The sequence below is a fragment of the Hyposmocoma kahamanoa genome, unplaced genomic scaffold (assembly GCF_003589595.1).
Source record: "Hyposmocoma kahamanoa isolate Upper Pololo Valley unplaced genomic scaffold, ASM358959v1 93, whole genome shotgun sequence".
Classification (NCBI taxonomy): Eukaryota; Metazoa; Arthropoda; class Insecta; order Lepidoptera; family Cosmopterigidae; genus Hyposmocoma; species Hyposmocoma kahamanoa.
Window position 1 is genome coordinate 7,868,880 of NW_020654810.1, and position 22,380 is coordinate 7,891,259.

The 22,380-nt window shown below is 35.8% G+C and overlaps 4 protein-coding genes across 4 annotated transcripts in view; 2 read left to right on the forward strand and 2 right to left on the reverse strand.

Annotated features, from left to right (window-relative positions):
* The first annotated feature begins 6 nt into the window (after positions 1 to 6).
* LOC113237623 (FGGY carbohydrate kinase domain-containing protein) lies at positions 7 to 1,186 on the forward strand. Its single transcript, XM_026474229.1, has 3 exons — positions 7 to 125; positions 667 to 764; positions 891 to 1,186. The coding sequence occupies exons 1-3, from the start codon at positions 35 to 37 to the stop codon at positions 1,149 to 1,151; spliced, it is 450 nt and encodes a 149-aa protein (XP_026330014.1). The 5' UTR covers positions 7 to 34; the 3' UTR covers positions 1,152 to 1,186.
* Positions 1,187 to 6,810: 5,624 nt separating this feature from the next.
* Positions 6,811 to 7,580, forward strand: LOC113237233 (ribonuclease P/MRP protein subunit POP5). The gene is made up of 2 exons (XM_026473591.1): positions 6,811 to 6,854; positions 7,062 to 7,580. Exons 1-2 carry the CDS (start codon positions 6,835 to 6,837, stop codon positions 7,510 to 7,512), a joined length of 471 nt encoding a protein of 156 aa, XP_026329376.1. The 5' UTR covers positions 6,811 to 6,834; the 3' UTR covers positions 7,513 to 7,580.
* On the reverse strand, positions 7,557 to 9,585 carry LOC113237232. Its single transcript, XM_026473590.1, has one exon. It carries the CDS (start codon positions 9,331 to 9,333, stop codon positions 7,657 to 7,659), a length of 1,677 nt encoding a protein of 558 aa, XP_026329375.1. The 5' UTR covers positions 9,334 to 9,585; the 3' UTR covers positions 7,557 to 7,656.
* A 4,699-nt stretch (positions 9,586 to 14,284) lies between these two features.
* Positions 14,285 to 22,380, reverse strand: part of LOC113237360 (carboxypeptidase A2-like) — a 38,597-nt gene continuing 30,501 nt past the window's right edge. The window contains exons 8-9 of the mRNA XM_026473785.1: positions 16,223 to 16,369; positions 14,285 to 15,054 (exon numbers count right to left, since the gene is read on the reverse strand). Coding sequence (XP_026329570.1) covers positions 14,842 to 15,054; positions 16,223 to 16,369 — 360 coding nt within the window. The 3' untranslated portion in view covers positions 14,285 to 14,841. The remainder of the gene's footprint in view (positions 15,055 to 16,222; positions 16,370 to 22,380) is intronic.

Here is a 22,380-nt window from a genome sequence, read left to right on the forward strand (position 1 = left end):
AGTTCGAAATTATTTACGAAGCTTGCTCTCTAAAATGGCGAAGTTACTTGGTCATTCCTATGTAAGTCTGTTAACTAAAGATTTCCATGTTTGGCCCGACTTTCATGGCAACAGATCGCCATTGGCCGACCCTTTTTTTTTTTACGGGGGGAAATCTTTATGGATACCCCTGAGCCTAGGGAGACTCAGAGGCTATGTGGGGACTCTCCCTCCAGGCTGGAGGGCCTACCCCACTAAAACCCCCCCGGGTTTCCCTCTCGCCGGTTGAGTCGGCGCCGTGGGATCAGTGAACATTCACCACGACGCCGCCCTGCCGCCCTAGCTTACGCCAGGGCTCCCGCGCCAACGGAGGGGCGAGTCGGTTGTCCTCCGACGACGAGTGAGGCCGTGCAATGCAGGCTCCGGAGTCCCTGTCCAGAGCCCACTGGTCTCACTAGGGGATCAGGCGAGCAGCGAACTGCCTTCGCCTTCTCCCCGTACGTCTGCGCCGAAGCGGGTGCGCGTCCGGCGCGTCCTAGCGCACCCGCTCCGCGGCCTCCTTTTGCGACATAACCTCTGCGCAAAAGGAGGCCACCGCCTCCCAGGACTCCTCGCTATCGAGCATGGCGGCAACCACGCTCGGCAGCGAGAGGTCCTGCCCTACAGTCCCCAAGTTAGAACCATTGCCCGACCCTACCATGAAAGGCATGATTACAGGATTGACTATCAATAGCAGTGAGGAAAATTTGGCTCTTCTTTACTTGGCAACTCTGCAAGGACTATCGGTAAGTATACACAGAAAACTAGAATTTCTTTAAAATTTCTCCACCACTAGTACTTGCCAAAAATGTGTGACAAAATTTATTAAGATTTATTAACACAAGACTAAAAATACTATTTAATTTATACAGTACGGTACGCGCTACATCATCGACGCATTGATGCTAGCGGGCTATCAAACCTTGAAATCATTGCTTATTTGCGGCGGAATAACGAAGAACCCATTATTCGTGCAAATACAAGCTAATACTGTCGGCTTTCCTGTTTTAAACCCTCACGAAAAGGATTCCGTTTTAGTTGGGTCCGCAATTTTAGGAGCTTGTGCTTCACAGCATTTCAACAACATACAAGAAGCTACATTATGTTTTCACTTTCTCATAAATACTAAGTAGTTCTTTTGTTTCGGCTTTCTCAATAGTCTTTTAAGCGGCGGGAGTCAATATTTATGTTTTCACTTTCACATAATATGATATCATCTTTGAACATAACAGCTTTGAACAAAAACTTTGAATTCGAATACTAGTGTAATTTTCAGGATTTTGTAGTTTGGTTTAAAATAAGGACTATAGTTCTAACTTTCTTCATTACTATTTCTTTCTTCGTATTTACTTCATAATATACTTAAAATAAAAATAATCTTTGTAAAAACTGTACTCGTAACTTCAAAAGCGTGCCATTTTTCTTATAATTTCTACAAATATTTAACTACTAAAGTGAGATAGACTTATATACAAAAACGTATGTCTGTATCTTTTACTATTTTTACAATAGTGGTTGAGAAAAATATTTTCCTCTTTTTTTGTTACGCTTACGATAAGAATCAAAATGGCGGGTTTTTGTAGTTACAGTTTTTTTCACAAATTAATTCTTAATTTTAAGTATGATTACATTTTAAGTTTCTTAATCCTTTGTTGCTTGTTTAAGCTGATAGCTCTATAGCCAATGCTCAACAAATAAATAATAATAATGTTACGCTTACGAAGTCGAAAGTTCAAATGGCGGGTTTTAATAGTTACATTTTTACACGAATTAATTTTTAGTTTATGTATATTACGTTGTGCGTTTCTTGATTATTTGTTACCATTAAGCTGATGGCTTTGAAGCCAATGCCTTATAAATAAATAAATAATAAATGTTACGCTTACAACCAAATACTGTACAGGGTCTTATTTTAGTTTATATAATATTTTTTTTAATTTTTTCATGAATACTTTTGGCCCTTTGTAAATAGGTACTTTCTTTTTTATTATTGATTAATACGTTGTGAATTCGCTCTGGACCTTTTGGAGGGAAAAGTGTCGTTTTTATTTTGACTTTCAATTATTTTGTGAAATCTAGTTTAAGATGGAATAGGATAGTGCTATTGTGCCTTAATCGAAGATTAAAACGCGAAATTATAGGAATCTCGAACTAAAATACCCCTATCGGCCTGTTTTAAGGAATCCCGAGTCAATCCAAGCACGCCGCCTCAAATTGCCTATCCTCTTTGTGGCGGCCATATTTACAGAAACATGATTAAATTTCATGTTTAGGCTGATGGCTTTGGCAAAGCCTTAATAAATTGAAATAAAAAAACTAATATGTTGTAGTGTTTAGGTTTAGTTAATTCATTTATTTTTGTTGCATTTTTAAGCTGATGCCCTCGTAGCCAATGCTCAATAAATTAAAAAAAAAATAAAAATGTGTTACGCTTACGCGAGTTACAGTTTTTTCGCAAATGAATTTTTAGTTTAATTATTATTAGGTTTTGAGTTTCTTAATTGTTTGTTGCTTGTTTAAGCTGATGGCTCTATAGCCAATGCTCAACAAATAAATTTAAAAAATGTTACACTTAACGCTTACATCGGATAAAAAAATGGCTGATTTTTGTAGTTACAATTTTTCACAATTTAATTTTTAATTTTAAATATTATTACGTTTTAAGTTTCTTAATCCTTTGTTGCTTGTTTAAGTTGATGGCTCTATAGCCAATGCTTAACAAATAAATAAATAAATAATGTTATGCTTACCGCGTAAAGTAACAGTTACAGATTTTACACTTTTACCCGAATTAATTTTTAGTTCAAGTGTTCAAGTTTTATTACGTGTTGAGTAATCTTCATTATTTGTTACCTGTTTAAGCCTTGCTTAAGCTGGTGGTCTATAGCCAATGCTCAACAATTAAGTAATACTATAAGTTCTAAAACTGGCGGGTTATTGTAGTTAGTTTTTACATTGACTAATTTTTAGTAGGTATAAGTATTACGAGCCCTATACCCCACCTACGGTAGGGTCGGGCTCGGCCTGCGGTGCGTGGTCGGTTTCAGATTACGGGGTGTGCTTATGCTCTTCGGTGGCACAGTGATTAGTACTATGGGCGCTTGATGAGGAGGTTCCAGATTCGATCCCTTATTTGATCCAACTTGTGAAAAAAACATTTTTAAGTTGGTCCTAGTCAGGGTATTCTGGGTATTGCTTTCAGAATTATCGTTACTCTGGTACTCATAGTACAGGAAATTCCCTAGTTTGATGGGGTCAAAAGTTTTTTCTTTGTTTTTTTTTTAAATTATGATTAAGGACTCCGGAAGACCCCCGCATGCCAATTTTCAGCCGCATCGAAGCAAGTTTTTCTTCGACCGCCTTTTTGAATTCACCATCTTGAATTTATTTAAAAAAGGCAGTTGACCACTATTACCCTCTACGACATTCCTTCCAGCACCTTCTACCTACCTCTAATAGTTTCCGTTATAGAAGGCTTCGAAATTTGTATGGCGGCCATCTTGTTTATTTGATTTTCGAACATTTTTTACTGTCTGCAGAAATTGACCAAGGTGTATCATAAAAGTGCACAAAAATCCCCCCATGTATTATTATAGTTTTTGCAGGCCGTTGATCACTCGTTTACATTTCCCACATTGAGGTCTTGTCATATTTGATTCTTTGCCTTGGAGCCTATCCGCGTACAACGGTATAAATATCTTTTTTCCACCATATCGGGAAGTTTGCGTTCTATTTTTCTAAGTGAGTCAGGATTTGTAGCTTTATACATATATATATATATATATATATATATATATATATCTAACTAGATGGCGCGCGTTGCGCCGGGCCGCTAAAGCGGCCCGCGAGGGCTTTCTTTGTATCTGGTGACAAATTGGGAGTTGAACTTTATATTTCAGTAGAGAATTCTCTTTGTTTGCCTTGGGTGGTAATGGCGGCCATTTTGTTTTGCGAATTTTGAATTTTTTTACTCCCTGTAGAAACTGCCCAGGGTGTGGAGCAACATTTGTTTGGAGACCTTAGGGCTAAAACGTATACTTCGCCCGTGCAGCTGGAGTCCTATCCGATGCGGAGTACTTTTCGAAGGTTTTGGTACTTTTTGATACTCACCAAATCCACCCAACCATTATCTGCATACATTACTCTTATATACCCGCTCTTCTTCTGGGAAAAACGCTGGTCAAAAAACCGAAAATTCACTTGTATGGCGGCCATCTTCGAAAATGGCGGGATCCAAATTTCGCTCGGAGATGCATACTATGAGCCTCCATACACGATTGGTTGTCAAATTTTAGTCGGATCGGAGCACTTTTATTTCGGGCCGCCATTTTGAGTCCGCCATCTTGAAATTTTTTTTATCTGCTCGTATATCTGCTGCAATTGGCTCGTACTTATTCTGTACGACTTTTGTTTGAGCGCCTCTCATCTATCTCCAACACTCGCCGAGATGTGGGCCTCAAAGCATAGTTGACAGTAGAAAATGTATGGCGGTTTTTAACATTTATTTATGAGCATAATAACATTATTATCTAATTGAAACAAATCGGAACACATTTCCAACCTAATTCTAACTGTTCAAACTTCGAATTTTGTAGGGTTAGCACATGCAATTGCAATGAGGTCGGTTTAAAATTGTACCGGATAGATACTCCCTGTCTATGCATAGGTAGGTAAGTACCTAATGGTTAAATGTGACCGTAAATAAGCAGTACCTCTACGGTATTTACAGGAGCGATCATCTTTTTTGTTTTAAGCTTATTTCGAATATGTGACCCGAGTAGTATGACAGCATTTCAGTCAGAACCTCAAAAATCCAGTCCCATGAACACGTTGCATGTCGAGTGTACAGACTCTTCACTTCGATTACGACGCCAGTTCTTGTCCGACAGGTTTTTCTACCGAAGCATACTTTTTTGTATATAAGATCATTGCGAAGCATGCAATTTTTAAATTATCACCTTGTTTATAAACTACGATGTTCTTGATCGATCTTGCGAGAAATAGTAAGTGTCCAAAATCTTGAGATTTTGGACACTATTACATGTCTCCTATTATTTTTTACGAAAAATTATCCTTGCATACGCTTTATTATTTATTTTTAAACGACTTCAATAAAAGGAGAAGGTTCTGAATTAATTCTTAATTCGACTATTTTTTTACTATCCCCTTTCTTGTCATACTAAATAATAATAACACAAACACTCAGCCCCATGGCTATGTTGCATTTGGCAAACCCTATGTCGCGGGTGCCATTTATGCCACTCCTCCGTGACAATCTCTGAAACATATTTTTCATACTCTTTGACAGCCTCTTTAGGTGATGAAAATCGTTGACCGCGTAACTGGTTCTTAATTTCTGGAAATAAATAAAAGTCACAAGGTGCCAGGTCGGGACTGTACGCGGGATGGCTCAACGTTGTTCACCTTCAAAAATTCATTTGTCTGTCTGGCCATGTGAGAACTGGCATTATCGTGGTATCATCTTGATACGTTGTTTACGGTTATGTTTACGGAGTTTGTCAATATAACTTCCGGCTAACAAATGGTCGTGTACCAAGCACTATTCACGGTACAACGATTCTCCAAATCAACAGTAGCCCCATGTCCAGTTTTATTTAAAAAAGAAGCAATCATCCGCTTAGAGGCACTTTGCACGCGCGCCAAGTGACGCGATCCGTTTTTTAAGCCTCAGTCAAATTGTGTGGGATCCACCGAAAGCACCGCCTAAAGTTGCCCGAATCTCATGGTATGTCACATGCCTGTCTGTCTTGATCATACGGCGCACAGCATCGATGTTTTTGTTACTCACAGCAGTGGAGGGGCGACATCGCGAAATTCGTCACTGAGATTCACACGACCACGTTTGAATTCTGCAAACTAGCTATAAATACTCGTCTTGAATGGCGCTTTATTGTCATAAGCAGTTTGAATCCGAGCGAAGCTCCGCTTCTACACTTGAAGTCGTAAAAAATCATACTTCGAAAATTTTCAAGAGTTAAATCCATGGTGATGTAGACAATTTCTAAAACGATGCCACAATGTAAAAACAAGTGACAGTCAGATTTAACAAACTGTATTCTACGGCCAAAGAGTTCCATTTTCAAATGTTGTAATTACTTTTTAATATTTGCTCAGTTTCGATTTTCAATTGTTGTAATTACTTTTTAATATTTGCCCAGTTTCGGAATCTTCTAGTGCGCCCTATGTACATATACATGATATTCGTTTAACCTTTTGAATTAAAGAAGGCGTTTCGATATTTTGTCTTTACGCCTGTTTTGAGAACGATTTTTATACTGACACTGCAAACCGCTTTGTTACAATAGTCCAATAGCTTAAGTTCCAACTTCCATCTGAAATTCTGTTTTCACTTTTCATAGCAATAATTGTTTTTTATTCTGTTTATGTTTATGTGAAGAGTATATGTATTTTTATACTCAAATTAATAGAAAGTAAACCTAATTTTATGAATGCACTGCAATTAGATATTAGTAATATACATCATTACCGAAACTGAGAGGCTATTTGGTAGTGTTTGGGTGCCGAGTAATGACTACTGCATTCAAAGAAATTACATAGAATAAATCTTGTTTGTGTGTGTGGCACAAACGCATACCGCGAAGCCTACATAAAAAGAATATGCTAAAAATATAAACTTAACCTCTTCGTTTTCTTCCACAGAGTACATATATTTTCTTCGGAAGATTTTGAAATATTAAAGATTATAGCGGTTGTTTTTAACGCATTTTTGATACTGGCGAAATGCTAATACGGCACCGTAAATAAGTAAAAAGAAATAATAATCTAATAAAAATAATGGTTCGTTTTAAAAACAGGTAATCTATGTATTACATATTTTAAATAAAAAATATTGTACCAAACTAATGCGACAGAATAACGAAATTAAAACTATAGGCAGTAATGAGGACGTAAACTAGAACCATTTTAGAATATTTAAATTCCTAAATTAGAAATTAAGTCCTAGAAGCGTCAGTGTCCTTAGTACATTTTTATCATAACTAAAATATACTTTTGTTTCGCAGATACATTACTGTAGAAATAAATTCTCCAATGGTACCAGACAGCAAACCTCTTACCTTGATATCTAAATCGTTCCATGAAACAGTGATGAACAAGATTCAACAGCTCTATGGCGACTTCGGTGTAGCAGCAGTACGGACTGGGTTTTTAACAAAATATTGTAATGAACATACGCGAATAGCTATATTGCGATGTCGACATGGCCCACATCAATTTGTCACTAGCTCTTTACCATTTATAACAAAAATAGGTAAACTGGATGTAAGATTAAGAACTTTACATGTCAGCGCTACGTTGAAACACAGTTTTAAATTTATACAGAAACATCAAAGAGCATATTTAGACAAAATGTGGGCTAATTTAAAAACTAATGAAGAGAGGAAAAGTTTGGAGGCAGCAGTAATGGATTTTACAAAAACAGATGTTTCAATAAATATAGAACAAATTGCCTAAAAAAAGTTTTATTTTTGTAACCAAAACAGTGAATAGTAGTAAATGTCAACAAAATAAATATCATAAAACATGTACAAAATTTCTTACTTATTTATGAAATACATGATTTGTCTGTATAATTTATTTTAAAAACTTGTCAATATGTTACTCTGGAATCTGCAAATACAGTTTTTTTCTCAAAGTGGATTCAAAAATAGGAACTTGATCTTTTTTAATTTTTGTACAAATTTTAGCAACTCCATCAGTCACTTTTGTGAAAATGTCATACAGATGCTCATGTTTAGCATATTTTTGTATTATACAGCATAAAACTTGAATAAAAAATGAACCTTTTATCACATCCCTGTACGCTTCCAATTCTGGAGCAGTAGCCCAATAAATGAGGAAATTCAATTTTTTCAAGTGGTAAGTATTTTGTTGGAATGGGTTATCAGCCGCGATTCTAAACTTTGGTTCCTCATTCAAATTCACTTGACAAGCCTGTAGTATCATTATCTTTGGTATATCAAGTTCCCGTCCTTGAAGAGAGTCATCTAACAAGCTTTGAATAGTGTCAATTTTAACTTTAACAGAATCGGCAGCATACACATGACCTCTCACTCCATGAGAAAGAATACATAACATGAACATACTATCATCATGGTGTACTCGGTACTGAACAATATTTTTAATGTATTCCATCATTTTTTTGTGGTCTAAGTTGCGGTGACTAATCACTTCAAAATTAAGTGAAGCCATAGTTCTCTCCAATACTTCTTTATCCCTGGTTGAACCATATCGCTTTTCTAGAGGTGTACATTGTGTATTTTTCTCAATACTATCTTTGGAAGGATGAAAGTCTTCTTGATTTATTATGTAGCATACACCAATTCTCTTCGGATTGTTTATGGAATATGCACCATCTATGACATTTGCATTGTTAAGTTTTCTTGTGTCAGATTTTAGGGTTTTTACTGATGGCTCCTCAAAATGCACCTCACCGAGACGTTGGTATATTTCCTCAAAGGCAGTTGCCATGAATTGATCAATATCCTCCTCATCGACATAATCGTCATCATCATCATAGTACTTTGTATCATCAGAATTCTCTTTAGCAAGTGGAATATTTGTACCAGCATGCCTCATCGTTTTTTCTTTTTCATTGCTCTGCCCCTGTAATTCTCTAAGTTCAGCAGCAAATTTTTGTAATCCAGTAAAGTTCTCAACAATTTTAGCTAGCTTTTCCAACTGTATTTTATTGTTAGAAAGTTTCCCAATATTCAGGTTGTCAATGATAATAAACTTTTTGCACATTAACTCTAACAAAACTAATTCACAGCTCTTATAATCTGACGTGTCAATTTCGTAGGTTTTTAGAGTATTTTTAAGTTTTTCTAGGTTTTCGGATGTGGTGTGTTCGCATAGTTTATATAAGCATTTCTTTATGGGATTGATGTAAAAGTTGGTTCGAATGTCGTCTGGGGCGTAAAGTCTTTTGATGTTTGCAACATCGAATCCTAGTTTTCTTATGATACTGTATAGTTGGCAGATTGCAAGCGCTTCTAAGAACTCAAACCTCCAAGATGGTCGCGATTGCGCGTGATTAGCCCAGTCATACAGCAGATTCAGAGTATTTCCCTTCATGTCTTTGTAAACTCTTTCATACACAATAAGACGCTGTAGTGCAGTGTCTGGTACATCGTACAAAACGAATACTAGGGAAACGAGGTCGTAAGGATCCAATTCTTTCTCGATTAGAGCTATTGCGTCAACAGTAATGTTGAGCATGTTACTCAAATTCGTATCATGTCCATGGAAATCTTGAGCATCTGAACGGAGCATTTCACGAAGGATCTTAATTCACTCACTTCCACTACAATAAATGAGATTTAACGTAATATAAAGAAATCTTGCAGTATTTTGTCGTAGCACAGAAAATTTACTTGACGCAACAGGTCCTTCTTCCTTAGGAAACAATACACATGAGAAAATTGCAAACCTAGGTATTTTGATTGGATTTTGGTGGCTCCGGGGGCTCCCTCACGGTCACAAACTACTAATACAACACAAACTAATAAGAGTTACTTAGAGGTGGGTGATAAATAACGTCACGATGAAAAAATCACGATGATCCGCTGTCAAACAGTACTACCGTGACTCGTTCCGAAGGAACGACGTTCCAAAGTCACATAGTTGTTCCTCCGTTCCAATAGCTATCCCCGTCACTCACATCACGACATACGTATTTGATACGATGCGCGATTTCCGTTTCGTGGTGACTGAGCGCGTCACTCGTTGTAGTTCTCTTCAAATCGGGCCATTTCGGCGATGGGAGTGAATGAAATAGGATGACTTTCTTTGCTCACTCAGAAGAGTCGTAGATGCTTACTACTACTAGAAAAGGCGGATGAAAAAAATCTGCAGCAGTTATTATAAACCTATTCATGAACAAAGTAAAATACTTTTGTATATTTGTTTTATTATAAGAAGAGTTGGTATTTTATATTTATGTACAATCTACTTTGTGTATTCTACTAGAAATATAATTGCATTACACTTTATTGGTATTTTTAACAATCCAAAGATTCGCATTAAGTAAGTAACAAACAAAATTACACTAAATACAAAATCAACTTTTTGAATGGAATTGAAACTTATTACAAAGGGAGTAAAAACTTAGACAAATCATTCTATAAAAAACGGCTATAAGTATTAGAAAGAAAAGAAGCCGCTGGCTAAAACCGTATATCGTGATGTAAGTTATAGGCGTGACAAGGTCACGGAAGTAACAGTCGTGACAAAATCACGATGATTTTTTCACTGTGATTTTTTTTGGAACCGGAACGACAGTCACGGCGATAGAAATGTAACGCTATTCCACATGTCTAATACAACACACAGTTTCCTAAAATGTTTTTTCCAAAGAGCGTATTAATGAAAAATTATAAAACACGATGGATAGAATAGTGTGCTAAACAGAGATAGTAGGTTATTTTTCTACTTAAAATAGTGGCCTTTGTGGTTGGGGTTTTTAGTGAAATACAATTATGACTATTAAATAGGATGGATCTACATACCAAGGGTACATGAAGGGATACGTAGTATTTCTTTTTAGTTTGTGATGAAGGGCCTAACGCTAAACGAGTGAAAAATTAATTAAGTAATAAACTTACAATACAACGTATATGAATTAATATTATTGTCGAATCTGTTAACATATTAATAGACTATTGGAAGATAGAAGGATCAAAATAGTAATAAGAATAGGGGTATCAGCATGCACAAGTGACACATTAAAAACATTATTTGTTAAAATTGAGACAAAAATAAAGAAAGCGGTCAGTGTCATCTACTTCTTCCACCAATTCCCAATTAATAATTCATAATATGCATTTTAGCATGATGATGACACGGAGAACAAATGACTCCCACAAGGATAATTAATATCAATAAAGCAGTAAAAATCCCTCAGATCGTATAAAATGCCTTATATTTCGATAAAGAGAAAAGATTATTCAGGAATAACCGTTCACATATTATACTACAAGTATATCAAGTAACTACAACATATTTTTTTGTTTAAAGTGCTGATAGCGGAGCTCGGAGTCATGTTGTTCATAATGAACAAAGGTCATATTAAGAAATTAAATTATTGTAAGTGTATCAACGGTAAACAACTATCTTATCATATCGCACATGAAACCAAATACTGTTCTAACTCAAAAATGGTGGAATTCAGGAAACAAGATCGAGTTCAAATAAATTTAACTAAATCAATCTTATTAGGAATAATGGTACTATTTTTATTCATGCATAATCTGTAGTTATGCAGGACCGTGGTGAGAGGCACACAACACACACCAAAACTCGAAGGTCGATACCCCGCAATGGGTGAAGTCAGGCTGTACATGATGATGATGAATATTTATTTATCCACTTATAAACGAGAATAGAATTTTTTTGGTTCCATTCAGTAATATTTGGAACTTAAATCTTGTATTCTCAACTTTACCAGTTACAATAATATGCGCCAATTTGGATACTCGTTTGTGTAATCCGTCACGCCAATTGGAACACAAAAACATCAAAATTAAAAATGTATTTAACAATCAAAATTTTATTCTCGACGTAACATCATAAACATAACAAGTTTCATAAGTTCTCACAGGTGGCGCAACGACACAAAAGTCTTTTAAACGTCCAATACAAAGATCTGCAACAACCACACGTTGCTCAGTTGGCAAAGCGGTAGCCACGTAAGGCGACGACTCCTTCGATGTGCGTCGTGAAACCGACCAGCTCGTGGGTTACCATGAGCTGGTCGAGCACCAAACATGCGTAAGCGTGTTTGGTGTTTTTGCTGTATTTGTCGAAATAGACAAACAAGGCAAATATTTTGTCACACATGCTATCTACACATTGTTTGTCAAATACATCACATACGCAAATACAAATAACCAAAGTGCCACCAAAAAAAAATTGAAAATAATGACGTTCGCCAATTTTACAGTTATCCGCGGTGTTTTTTTGGTTCTGTTCTAATATTATTGATTCCATGGATGCTACCAACAATCTTTCTTATGAGCTAGGAACGAAGCTCAAACTCTTCAGGGGTGCTTCGTTTCACTTTCGAATATAAACTTTACCAATTGGTTGCAATCTGGATTTTCAATAATACTCAGTGATTTTAAACAATGGTAACATATTGACTACCTGTATTTACTGACAAATAAACCGTATTTTATCCATAAATTATTTTTATTCTTGAGAAGAGGTTGAAAACCTTGCATCAGGGACTAAACTAAGCAAATGACTATTTTTTGCCGACAAATTTTATGTATTTAATGAAGAATTCAAGTGAAAGTACAAATATATAAATAAGTAATGCCGGGCGACAGTTGTAATTCCATTGAAACCTGTAATTCGTGCGGGAATAGTGACCACGGCCGTTCATCCATTTCAAAGTGCTTGCTTGAACCGAAAAAAGCGTGTTCGTGAAACTCATAGTGACAACCACGAAGTGTTAGTATACTGTATCAAAAAGGGAAATAATTCTTTCGTCTGTACGTAAAACGATTAGAAACGACGTAAAAGAGTTGTCAAGACTCGGGATTGAATTGTCGTATTTGGTAAATTACTTTTTCAAACACTACTGTACTTTTCTCTCCTGGGCCCTGATTTTAATTCAAATCGGAATCGATCCTATCGGATAGTCCATTTGCAATATTACACGCGTCGATTCGCAAAAGACGCAGTGTCTGATCGGGAGAGGCAATCAAAATCAAGCTGTTGTTTCCAAAGCTTCAACCTTTACAATTCACCATCGAGTATATAACCATAAATAGAGACGACATGTCATTTAATTTGTTTGAAAACTATTCTGCCATATCATTACTGTGACAACTGCGCTCCGATTGGCTAGCCCGAGTTCGAAACAATTGACGGGTGTCGTCAATGGGTGTCGTCAACTGTTTCACTTCAAATCGACTAGTTAAGTAGAGCTGTGCTATAATGGACGAAAATTGCAGAATTACATATTTAATATTTAATTACCGATGAAATGTGATTCCGTTTGTTTTGTAATTAGATGTTTTGCTGTTTTTCCTACACCACCGAATATAACAGCACGGCATTGTTAGAGAATTATTATCTTTATTACAATAAACACAGAATAGGAAATGAAACTGTTTTTACGGATTTAAATCGCGTATATTTGTTTTTTCAAACAAACAGAAAATATCAAAGAATATTGGAGTAAATATATCAGCCTGCTCAAACATTTCGGTTATAGTTTTTGCACCGACGGCATTTGAGTTTCAATGTCCGTTGATCCGGGCGCCAAAACCCCGATAGTTACATACACGAGAACCAGTGACGAGTTTGAGTACAAAACGCTGAAAAAGGGTAAAGTTATATATGAAACTAAAGAGCGGCACCGAGAAAAAAGAGATTACGATTCGTCAAAGATATAGATGCAAAAATTAGGAATGATAGAGAGTCTACAGAAAAGCCGCTGGGATGTACAATCTCTCGCAAAATCAATCTTGCAAATGGTTCAACAAGAAATAGCAACGCTACGAACAGAAGCGGGTGCAGCGAGCGGTTAAAGTTTGACAAGTATATACATGATCAAAAGTGAACTACACGATTGTCGACGAATATTTCGGCAAAAAGGCCGGAACGCTCGTGGTTTACGGCGCCGTGTTCGATTTCATGAATAAAGGGAACTTTAAGGGCCACCGTAAACTTAGACACAATGATATTATAAAGACAATAAAGCAACAAAAACATTTGTCAATCTATAGCGAAGCGTTTACAACGAAAAACTGCAATAAATATTTTGAAGAAAACATACAGCAAGGACTAATCTCCACACCGTTAGTATACTGTAGTGTATGCCGTAAAGGTATTCATAGAGATAAAAACGGGGCAAAAAATATTCTATTGAAATACGAATATAAAGTTCAAAATTTGCCGTGTGTTCCTTCGTTCACCGGCACAGATATGGATGTTAGTCAATAAGGTCCATTATTATACCTCTTAGCCAGCCGTTAAGTTCGGTAAAGGGTTAATAAGACGACAAAGTACTTTGTAAGCAAAATATAATATCATTTTTGTTTTGTATAACATTATTTATATTGAGCAATATATTCTAAACTGACTAAAATATATAAACTATGTTCTTATCAGATAATGCTACTTATCAGAGTTATCAGAGGATGCATCATTAATCTAAATTGAAGTAGGTACATAATTTGTTGCTACTTAATCCATAACATTTTTATAAATTCACCATCCCAAAATCACTAGTAAATATTATATTTAAGCTATTTACCTAAGTACACAAATAAAATAAATACTATAAAACTAAGTTTATGAATCACACAAAACTATTCTATATATTTTGTATAAATAAATACATGCCCTTGTACATCTTTGTTTTGTGTATCTCTAAGTATTAAAAAAAAAGAAACGCATTTCAACAGTATTTTGGAATCTTAGGAAACAAATACAGTTTCTAGCCAGTACGTTTAGGGTGCGTGCGAATTTCATTATACTAATTGAACTCACTGTTCATTATGACGTACGTACTGGCTTATTTCTCGCGTACTACTTCTAAAGGTGCTTTTGTACGTTTTTTAATTTAAGTGCACGATTTTTGTCAAACTTGTACTAGATATTTTGAGCACACTAAGAACGTGTAGATATTATTGGCACGTCGTCCGTCCAAAGTGATTTTTGGTTAGTTTCACCGTTTAGATCATTTTAATGCTGACTGACCTACGCTGTGTCAACAAATCATTAGCAATTTAGTTTTAGCGTGTGGCACGCTATGTCCCGTAGAAGATGTTATCCGGGGTTTAAATTGTCTACAATAGCCTTTACTGCTTGCCAAGTTTCTCTTGCGGTAGAGACGATTTGTGATCCAGGTAGTAGAAATCCGTAGGGTCCGAAAGAGTCACGTAGGTCGATGTGATAGGAGAATTTGATACCTGCACGGGCCTTTGCCCAGTCGTGGGACATCCCTGATGCGGGCTGTCTGATTTCTGGTGCTGTTCCCACCTGAAACATAGAACTTAGCTAAATACAGTGTAATAAACAATGAAGTGTCTGGAAATTCGAAAAAGGAGTACGTAGCTAAGTGTACGTATTATTTACTCTAATTTGACTCCCAACATTATATAATGTAATTGTACATTAACATTACGTCGTTTGGAGTCACATAAAGGACAGAATCTTTGGTGTGCGAGTTTTGGCATTTAGCTAGTTCTGTTAATTGTTATTACCGATAATGTCATTAGTCTCCGTTCTTCTAACGGTGTACTAACAAACAAAAATTACCTCAAAAGTACGTTATAAATAGATAACATAAAAAAGTGCCACAGTGAATCATACAAAACGATACAAAATTGTTTTGCGAATTTCTAATGAGTTGTTAATGGCAACTGATAAAAAAAGCTTCATAATCAGAAATTCTTCAATCTAGAACTTATTGAAGGCTCCTTTCTATTCTGTACCAAGTATTTGAGCGCAACAAGTTGATTGGGAACGTCTTTTCATATTTTATACACATCTAAGTATATAACTTTTACATTTGCAATTAAATTGCAATTTGAAAGCTAATATAAAAGTACGATACAAAGAGTTTAGACTGGTACTGGAACCCTATCTGAGACTCACCATTTTTAATGTAAATACCCATAAATATGTGTACCACTTTGTTAAAGGTTGCACATGCGGATAACTTCCCGCTAATTGCAATAAATTAAGAACGGATTAGAAAGAAGCGCCATTCCCATAGAATAGAATAGGAGTTACGAGTTTAAAAACTACAGTGAAACAAAAAACTTTAGATTACAGCTTCTGCGTACTTCGATGACAGTTCAGCTTATTTCTGTGTAGATATAACTTTTGAAATAAATATCGTAAATGATAAATTTGTACAAATTTCATGTCTATTTACAAAGAGCAACCTCAAGAATTTCTTATTCTTCTGAGGGGATCCTGGTTTTAAATGTAAATCAAATCAAAAATATCCATATAAAATATTTTTATAAAATTCTCAACGTTTATAATCCTAAATGTGTATAACTGTAATATAAAACATTTACATATTTTGAAAAATTGCTGTATTATTCAAGATGAAATCTAAATAAGAATTCACTGAAAGATAAAAGACGATCTTCACATATTTTTTTTAGATATTTTTGATTTGATTTATAAAAATTACCTTGTATTTGGTTCCATATAAATCGGAGAGTGCTGAGGTGGCGAGCTTGCCCATCTCCATGAGCTCGCCGTCGTCGGAGAATGGCGCGTGTGCATGGGAACTCGGGATCAGCCATGATTGTGAATACGCGTGCAGCGACATATACACCTGGAAGTAAACATCGACACTTAAGAGTCGTATTCCAGAACTCTACTCAATGCTCAAGTCAGGACTTGAGTATGATATAAAGCACTAGAAATCATACTCAAGTCCTTGCCATTAGGGTCGTATTTCCAGTGCTTGAAATCATACTCAAGTCCTGACTTGAGCATTGAGTAGAGTTCTGGAATAGGACCCTGAGAATGATACTGACACAATGCAAAATATTCGAATTCAAGTAATGAGAAATTTTATTCAAGTTCTGAAAATTGTGATTATTGCAATTTCTTACCCAACAAAGACTTTTGAATGCAGTTTTCAGCAACAATAAAATGGGACCAACATAGTTTTAGAAGTATTGTATAAATGTTCACCTACCACATTAAAATAAGGTATTTAGAATATACCTTAAAGAACTATGTATATTTAAGTTTTCGGAACATATGTGTAGGTATATTCTATCAGCCTGAATTATATCAGATATGTCAGCATATAAATTCCGAAGATAAGGGTTACCTTTTTGCACATTTTGTCAGTAAGTAGAATTAGGTATCCAAAACCGTACGTTACGCGATAACTCTAAAAACTAAATTTGTGAATGATTTTGATAATTCTTTTTTTGGTGGAAAAAGGATACCTCAGAAGTAGTCCCATTTAAATTTGAAGAAAATATTCCCTCTCTAAGTGTGATTAATGACAAACTAGGGGATTAATGACTTTTTAGGTAGGTTTTTTTAGTACTCAGTACTGACATTATCAACAAAGCGCTTAAAGATGAATTTCATTTCTTAACCTACTTCATAAAAGGAGGAGGTTCTCAATTTGACTGAATTTTGTTTTTGTGTTTTTTGAAGTCTGTTAAAAATAAAATGTTACGGTGACATAGAGCTGCTCTGATGATGGGAATGGGAGACAAAGGAGTAAAACTTCTCAACAATACATAGCAGCCAACTTGTGTTTAGGGTCATATGATTTGTTTTGACGAGGACTTTCACATGTGTTGCAGTTATTCTTGAGGAGATCGCGGTAACGAATACAGTGAAAGCGGAAAAACACTTTTGAGGTCGGTTTTTTTTAAATAAAATAAAGTGTTATAACTATCAAACTTCCACACTTACGGACCCCTGGACCCCGACTCGGAACTCTTCGATATTGTAACCGAATCGTTCGATTTGATATCGTTCTAGCATCGAAGGGCGCTTTTCGAGCTATTCAGAACATTCGAGTTAAACGTTCTATTCGGATTCGAATACGATATCGTTATCCAACAGCGTTTACGGAGTTAATCGGTGAAATAGATTACTAGAAAAATGAAAATCCTTTTACATTTTTAAGACTTTAATATAAGAATGCATCTTGCATTAAAATAAATTGAACAAAATCCAGATTTTTTTAAAAATAATAAGAGGTTCCATATTACGTTCTTGCTTAGTAAACAATAAGGCGTTCGGTAACTTTCATTCGATAACTGTGCTCTGAATAACGTTCGTAGCCATTGCCAGACGAGAAGTTCGAGTAATCGTACGAGAGTGACGTCATTTCGGTTCGGTTTCGAATACGACAGTTTGACGTTCGATTCGGGTGTTGTGAATATATTTTTTTTACGTTTATTATCAGATATCGTACGATATCTGATAATAATCGTAAGATAATCGTTCTGAATCGACCCCCTTCAATCGAATAATAATTTAATTATTTATTTAGACAATATATTTTTTTAAGGTCCAATAGTGTTAGTAGCTTACAAATATAACTTAAAGACTAGGTTAGTGTTAATAATAATAAATAATTGCACAAAAATTAAACTATAAAAAGTGGCAGCCGACTCTCAGATCTCTCACCCGCGTCCGTGTCTTGTGAGACTATTCAAACAGGACCCGAATGAAAGATTCCATAATGGGTAGGTCATATCTATCAGGTATGACTTGTAAAATGGTGTCGGTGCTGCCCCTCAGTCTGCTGAGCAATGATGTAGGCTTTTTGCGAATAATGGCATTGAAACTATCAACCCGCGCCCCTGCAAACATGGTAGACGTACTACAAAAGCAGGGCAACACCATCAACATTTTAAAGCCATTGATTCGCTCTGGGCCTTATGGAGGGAAAAGTTTCGTTTTTATTTTGACTTTCAATTATTTTGTGAAATCTAGTTTAAAGTGGAATAGGATAGTGCTATTGTGCCTTAATCGAAGATTAAAACGCGAAATTATACGAATCTCGAACTAAAATACCCGTATCGGCCCGTTCTAAGGAATCCCGAGTCAATCCAAGCACGCCGCCTCAAATTGCCTATCCTCTTTGTGGTGGCCATATTTACAGAAATATAATTAAACGTTTATGGTTTCGGCTGAAGGACTTTGTTTCCGTGGCCAGCAATAAATTTAAAAAAAATCTAAAGCCATTATTGAATGTGCCTCGTAGGGCACTAAGCGATTTTTAAAGGGTGACTAAAAAAAACAATGAAACACCTTTTTATGTATAAAACGAGTCTAAACACTTATTTTTCACGTCACTTATTTTTATTTATTTAAAATTTCCCTGCAACAGATTCAAGGTTTAAAATCACGGAAGAAAGAAATGTGGTCTGTGTTTAAAATAGTCGACATTTCATATTTCTAGTTTCAGCAGTTTCGCTGTATGTTAATACGTTACTTCGGGTCTCTTTTGTATAGGTATTTAGATGGAATGTAAACGGGTAAATATATTATACGTGTTAGGTTTTTTTCTCGATATTTCCATTCCGGTTGTGAGAGGCCCAATAACGTAAATCCGTTATTAATTTCATAATTGCCTCCGTAGCCTTACGGTTACCATGCCGGACTGCCACGCAGAGGTCCCAGGTTTGATTCCCATGCCGGGAGAAATAGTTGTATGACCTACATTTATATCTCTCGTGAATTTGGGTGTAATTTGTGGTTGTCTATGCGTGTGTCCATGGCACCCGCGACACTGGGTTTTCCTAGTGCGGGGCTATGTTGAGTGTGTGCGTTATAATGGAGTGTGTATATACATAGTAAATAAAATTATTATTATTCGAGGCACACCACCTGCTAGATGATCGAACGACATCGTCGGGGTGGCTGGAACATTGTCGATGACACTCGTACAGGACCGATTGACCTGGCGTGCAAAAGAGGAGGCCTATTACCCAGCAGTGGTTGTTAACGGGCTGAGATGAAGAGATGATGAAACAAAATTAAAGAAAAGCGTAAAAGTGTATGCAGGTGACGTTAGCTGTAGTTGAATAATTAAAGTTTCCATTTTGAAAAAATCATATTTTTCAGGAAATTAAATATTTTTCCCAATAATTTTCCTATATTTTTCCCCATCCTCTAACTTCAACTTTAACTTTTGTATCTTCTTCTTCTTTTAAATGTTATGGCCCCATCGAAATAATCAATGATTTTGCCAATGTCAAGTAAAAATAACTATCTTTTGTATCTTAAGATTTTTCCTCATACGACAGTTGACACCTGTCAAACGTCGAAAATACTTAGACTATATTTTTTTTAACCGACTTTAAAAAAGGAGGAGGTTCTCAATTCGACTGTATGTTTTTTTTTGTTTTTTTTTTTGTTGGAAAAGGGGTACTTCCGTAGTGGTCCCATTTCATTTTGAAGAAAATCATTCACCTCCAATGGTGGCTGTTCACGCATGAAGATTCATTTTTATAAATAGCGCCTAACTTTAAATTAGGAGCAATTACTTTTAGCAATCATTTTGTTGATTTTGCTATTTCTCCAATTCAAGGCGTTATTCTCTCGATATACTTTGAGTAGTGTCGTAGTGAGAACCTATTTTTATTATCTCCAGTATCAAGTCCTGTATAGTGGCGAACTAGGGGATATTTCAATGAAACTTAGCAAATAGACGTAATTCCACGTACTTTTGAGGTCGGTTTTTTTAGTACTCTGTACTGAGATTATTCCATTCTCTAAGAAAATAGGGAACGGAAACGATGAAGCAATTATATTTTTTTTTACCTATGATTTTTTTTCGTTCTTATCCAACCATTTTAAATCTCATTTTACTCTAACTTGCTTTTAGTTATACAATTTTATTTTATAATTCACACTAAATAAAACTTCAAAATATGTATCTAAACGTCGAACATAAGATGAGCCTTCGAATTATATTTATCCAATTTTCTCAACTTTTCGGAAATTTTACCCAACGAAAGATTAAAAAAAAGAATTGAAGAAATGTCATGTAACTATCTTCTCAAATTTAAAAAGAGTAAAAAAACAGATTTATATTACTTTGTAAGTGTCATCACACATGTAATTTATAAAAATATAATTATCGTTGTAACAATACGTTACGTGTTACGTAATTTAATTATTGGATTCCGCTATATGTTGTAAAGATTACAAATGAATTTCAATCCTACCGTTTCTCGCTTGAGTTAAGCAAAAACACCACAAAGTTTATGCGAATCATTTTGTTGAAATTGTCCAAGTACAGAAAGAACGTAATAGAAAGCAAGTCAGAAGTTCATAAGGCAATGAAACTTTCTCATAACATCCATTACCTACCACAAAAAAGATTGTTTTCCTATAAAAAAGTCAGTTATCATTCAGATTAAAGAAACGGCGAAAAATAAATAGTAATTTGTCAAGTCGCCACCGCGGTCGCCGCAACGTTCGGACTTCTATATCACACCGTGCCGACGCACTATACAAAGCGGTTCTAAGCATTTCCGCGAGTGCTCACATCACAGCTACACATCTGCCGCCAGGCAGAAATTGGTAAGGTGGCAGTACTTCCCTGGACGAACTCTTTTACAAGGAGCTCTACTGCTACCGCTGGTGTCCCTGAGGCAAAAACGTTACTAGCCACTGTGGTGTTTTCTGCAGACTGAGCGCCGTTCGCAATTTGGGCATACAGCTCCCACCGACATTGTCCGTGGAGCATCGTGACAGCTGTACTAGAGCCCAGTGGCACGACCTTTATTCCTTATAGGTCGAGAATTTGTATGAAATGCCACATGCATCACTACATGGGCCTCATCAATCTCTAAAACATCAGCACGTCGGCTAGCACTGCAGAAGCTGTCAGAAAGATTAAAAAGTTAAAACTACCCGAACGTCGGCCCCGACTACATAATATCTTCGTTGTCTATTTTTGCGGATTTAAATCGCGTATATTTGTTTTTTCAAACAAACCGAAACGTTTTTCGGTTAGTTAACCGTGACCATGACCCCTGTAAAGGGCTCGAAACGTCGATTTGTTTGAAAAAAACAAATACGTGATTTAATGAAATGAAACTATTTTTCCGTGTAACAATCACGAAAACCTAAGAACTCGACCTTATACGTGTTACGTTTGAAGTATTTTGTCAATAAATTAATGTTATTTATAGAAACAAAAAATGTCTTCTACGCAATTTAAAGATGACCGTTTTTTTACTTAAATACCTAAATATACGCTTTTGCGTGGGAAAAAACATAACAATTATAAACCTGTTTGTAATAAAAACGTAACTAAGTATTTATTTTTTATTTACACGTACTTAATTGCTTTCAACTGCAGGTTAAGCACTTTTGTGTTATTAATAGTTAAGTGTACCTACATAATCTGTGATCAAAATGAGAAAAGTATGACTTGAAAGTCCACTGTAAACCAGTTTTAACTATGGTACAAAAAGTAGTACATGGGAATAGCTAACCTCGCTACGAGAATATTGGAGTAGATACATACTTGTTCCTTAGATGAACTTCTTAACATACAGTCCAATAAAAGCCGGATCGTCGAAAGTCTACTCGTATACAAAAAGCTTTGAAAGTGACGATGTGGGCAAATATCGTAGTCTGTCACAATTTCTCAGTTACCGTCGTGCGGTCTACCTTTACGACTTTGAGTGAATGATAAATTACCACTCATGAAAACAGTCTCGTAATTTCTTTGATTTATTTCTTTCCACGTTTATTTAGAGACGTGAGCTCGCATAAATATAAACTTTGTGATATCGATATACAATCATGAGTAATAGTGTGATGTTTGAATGGAACTCAATTGAG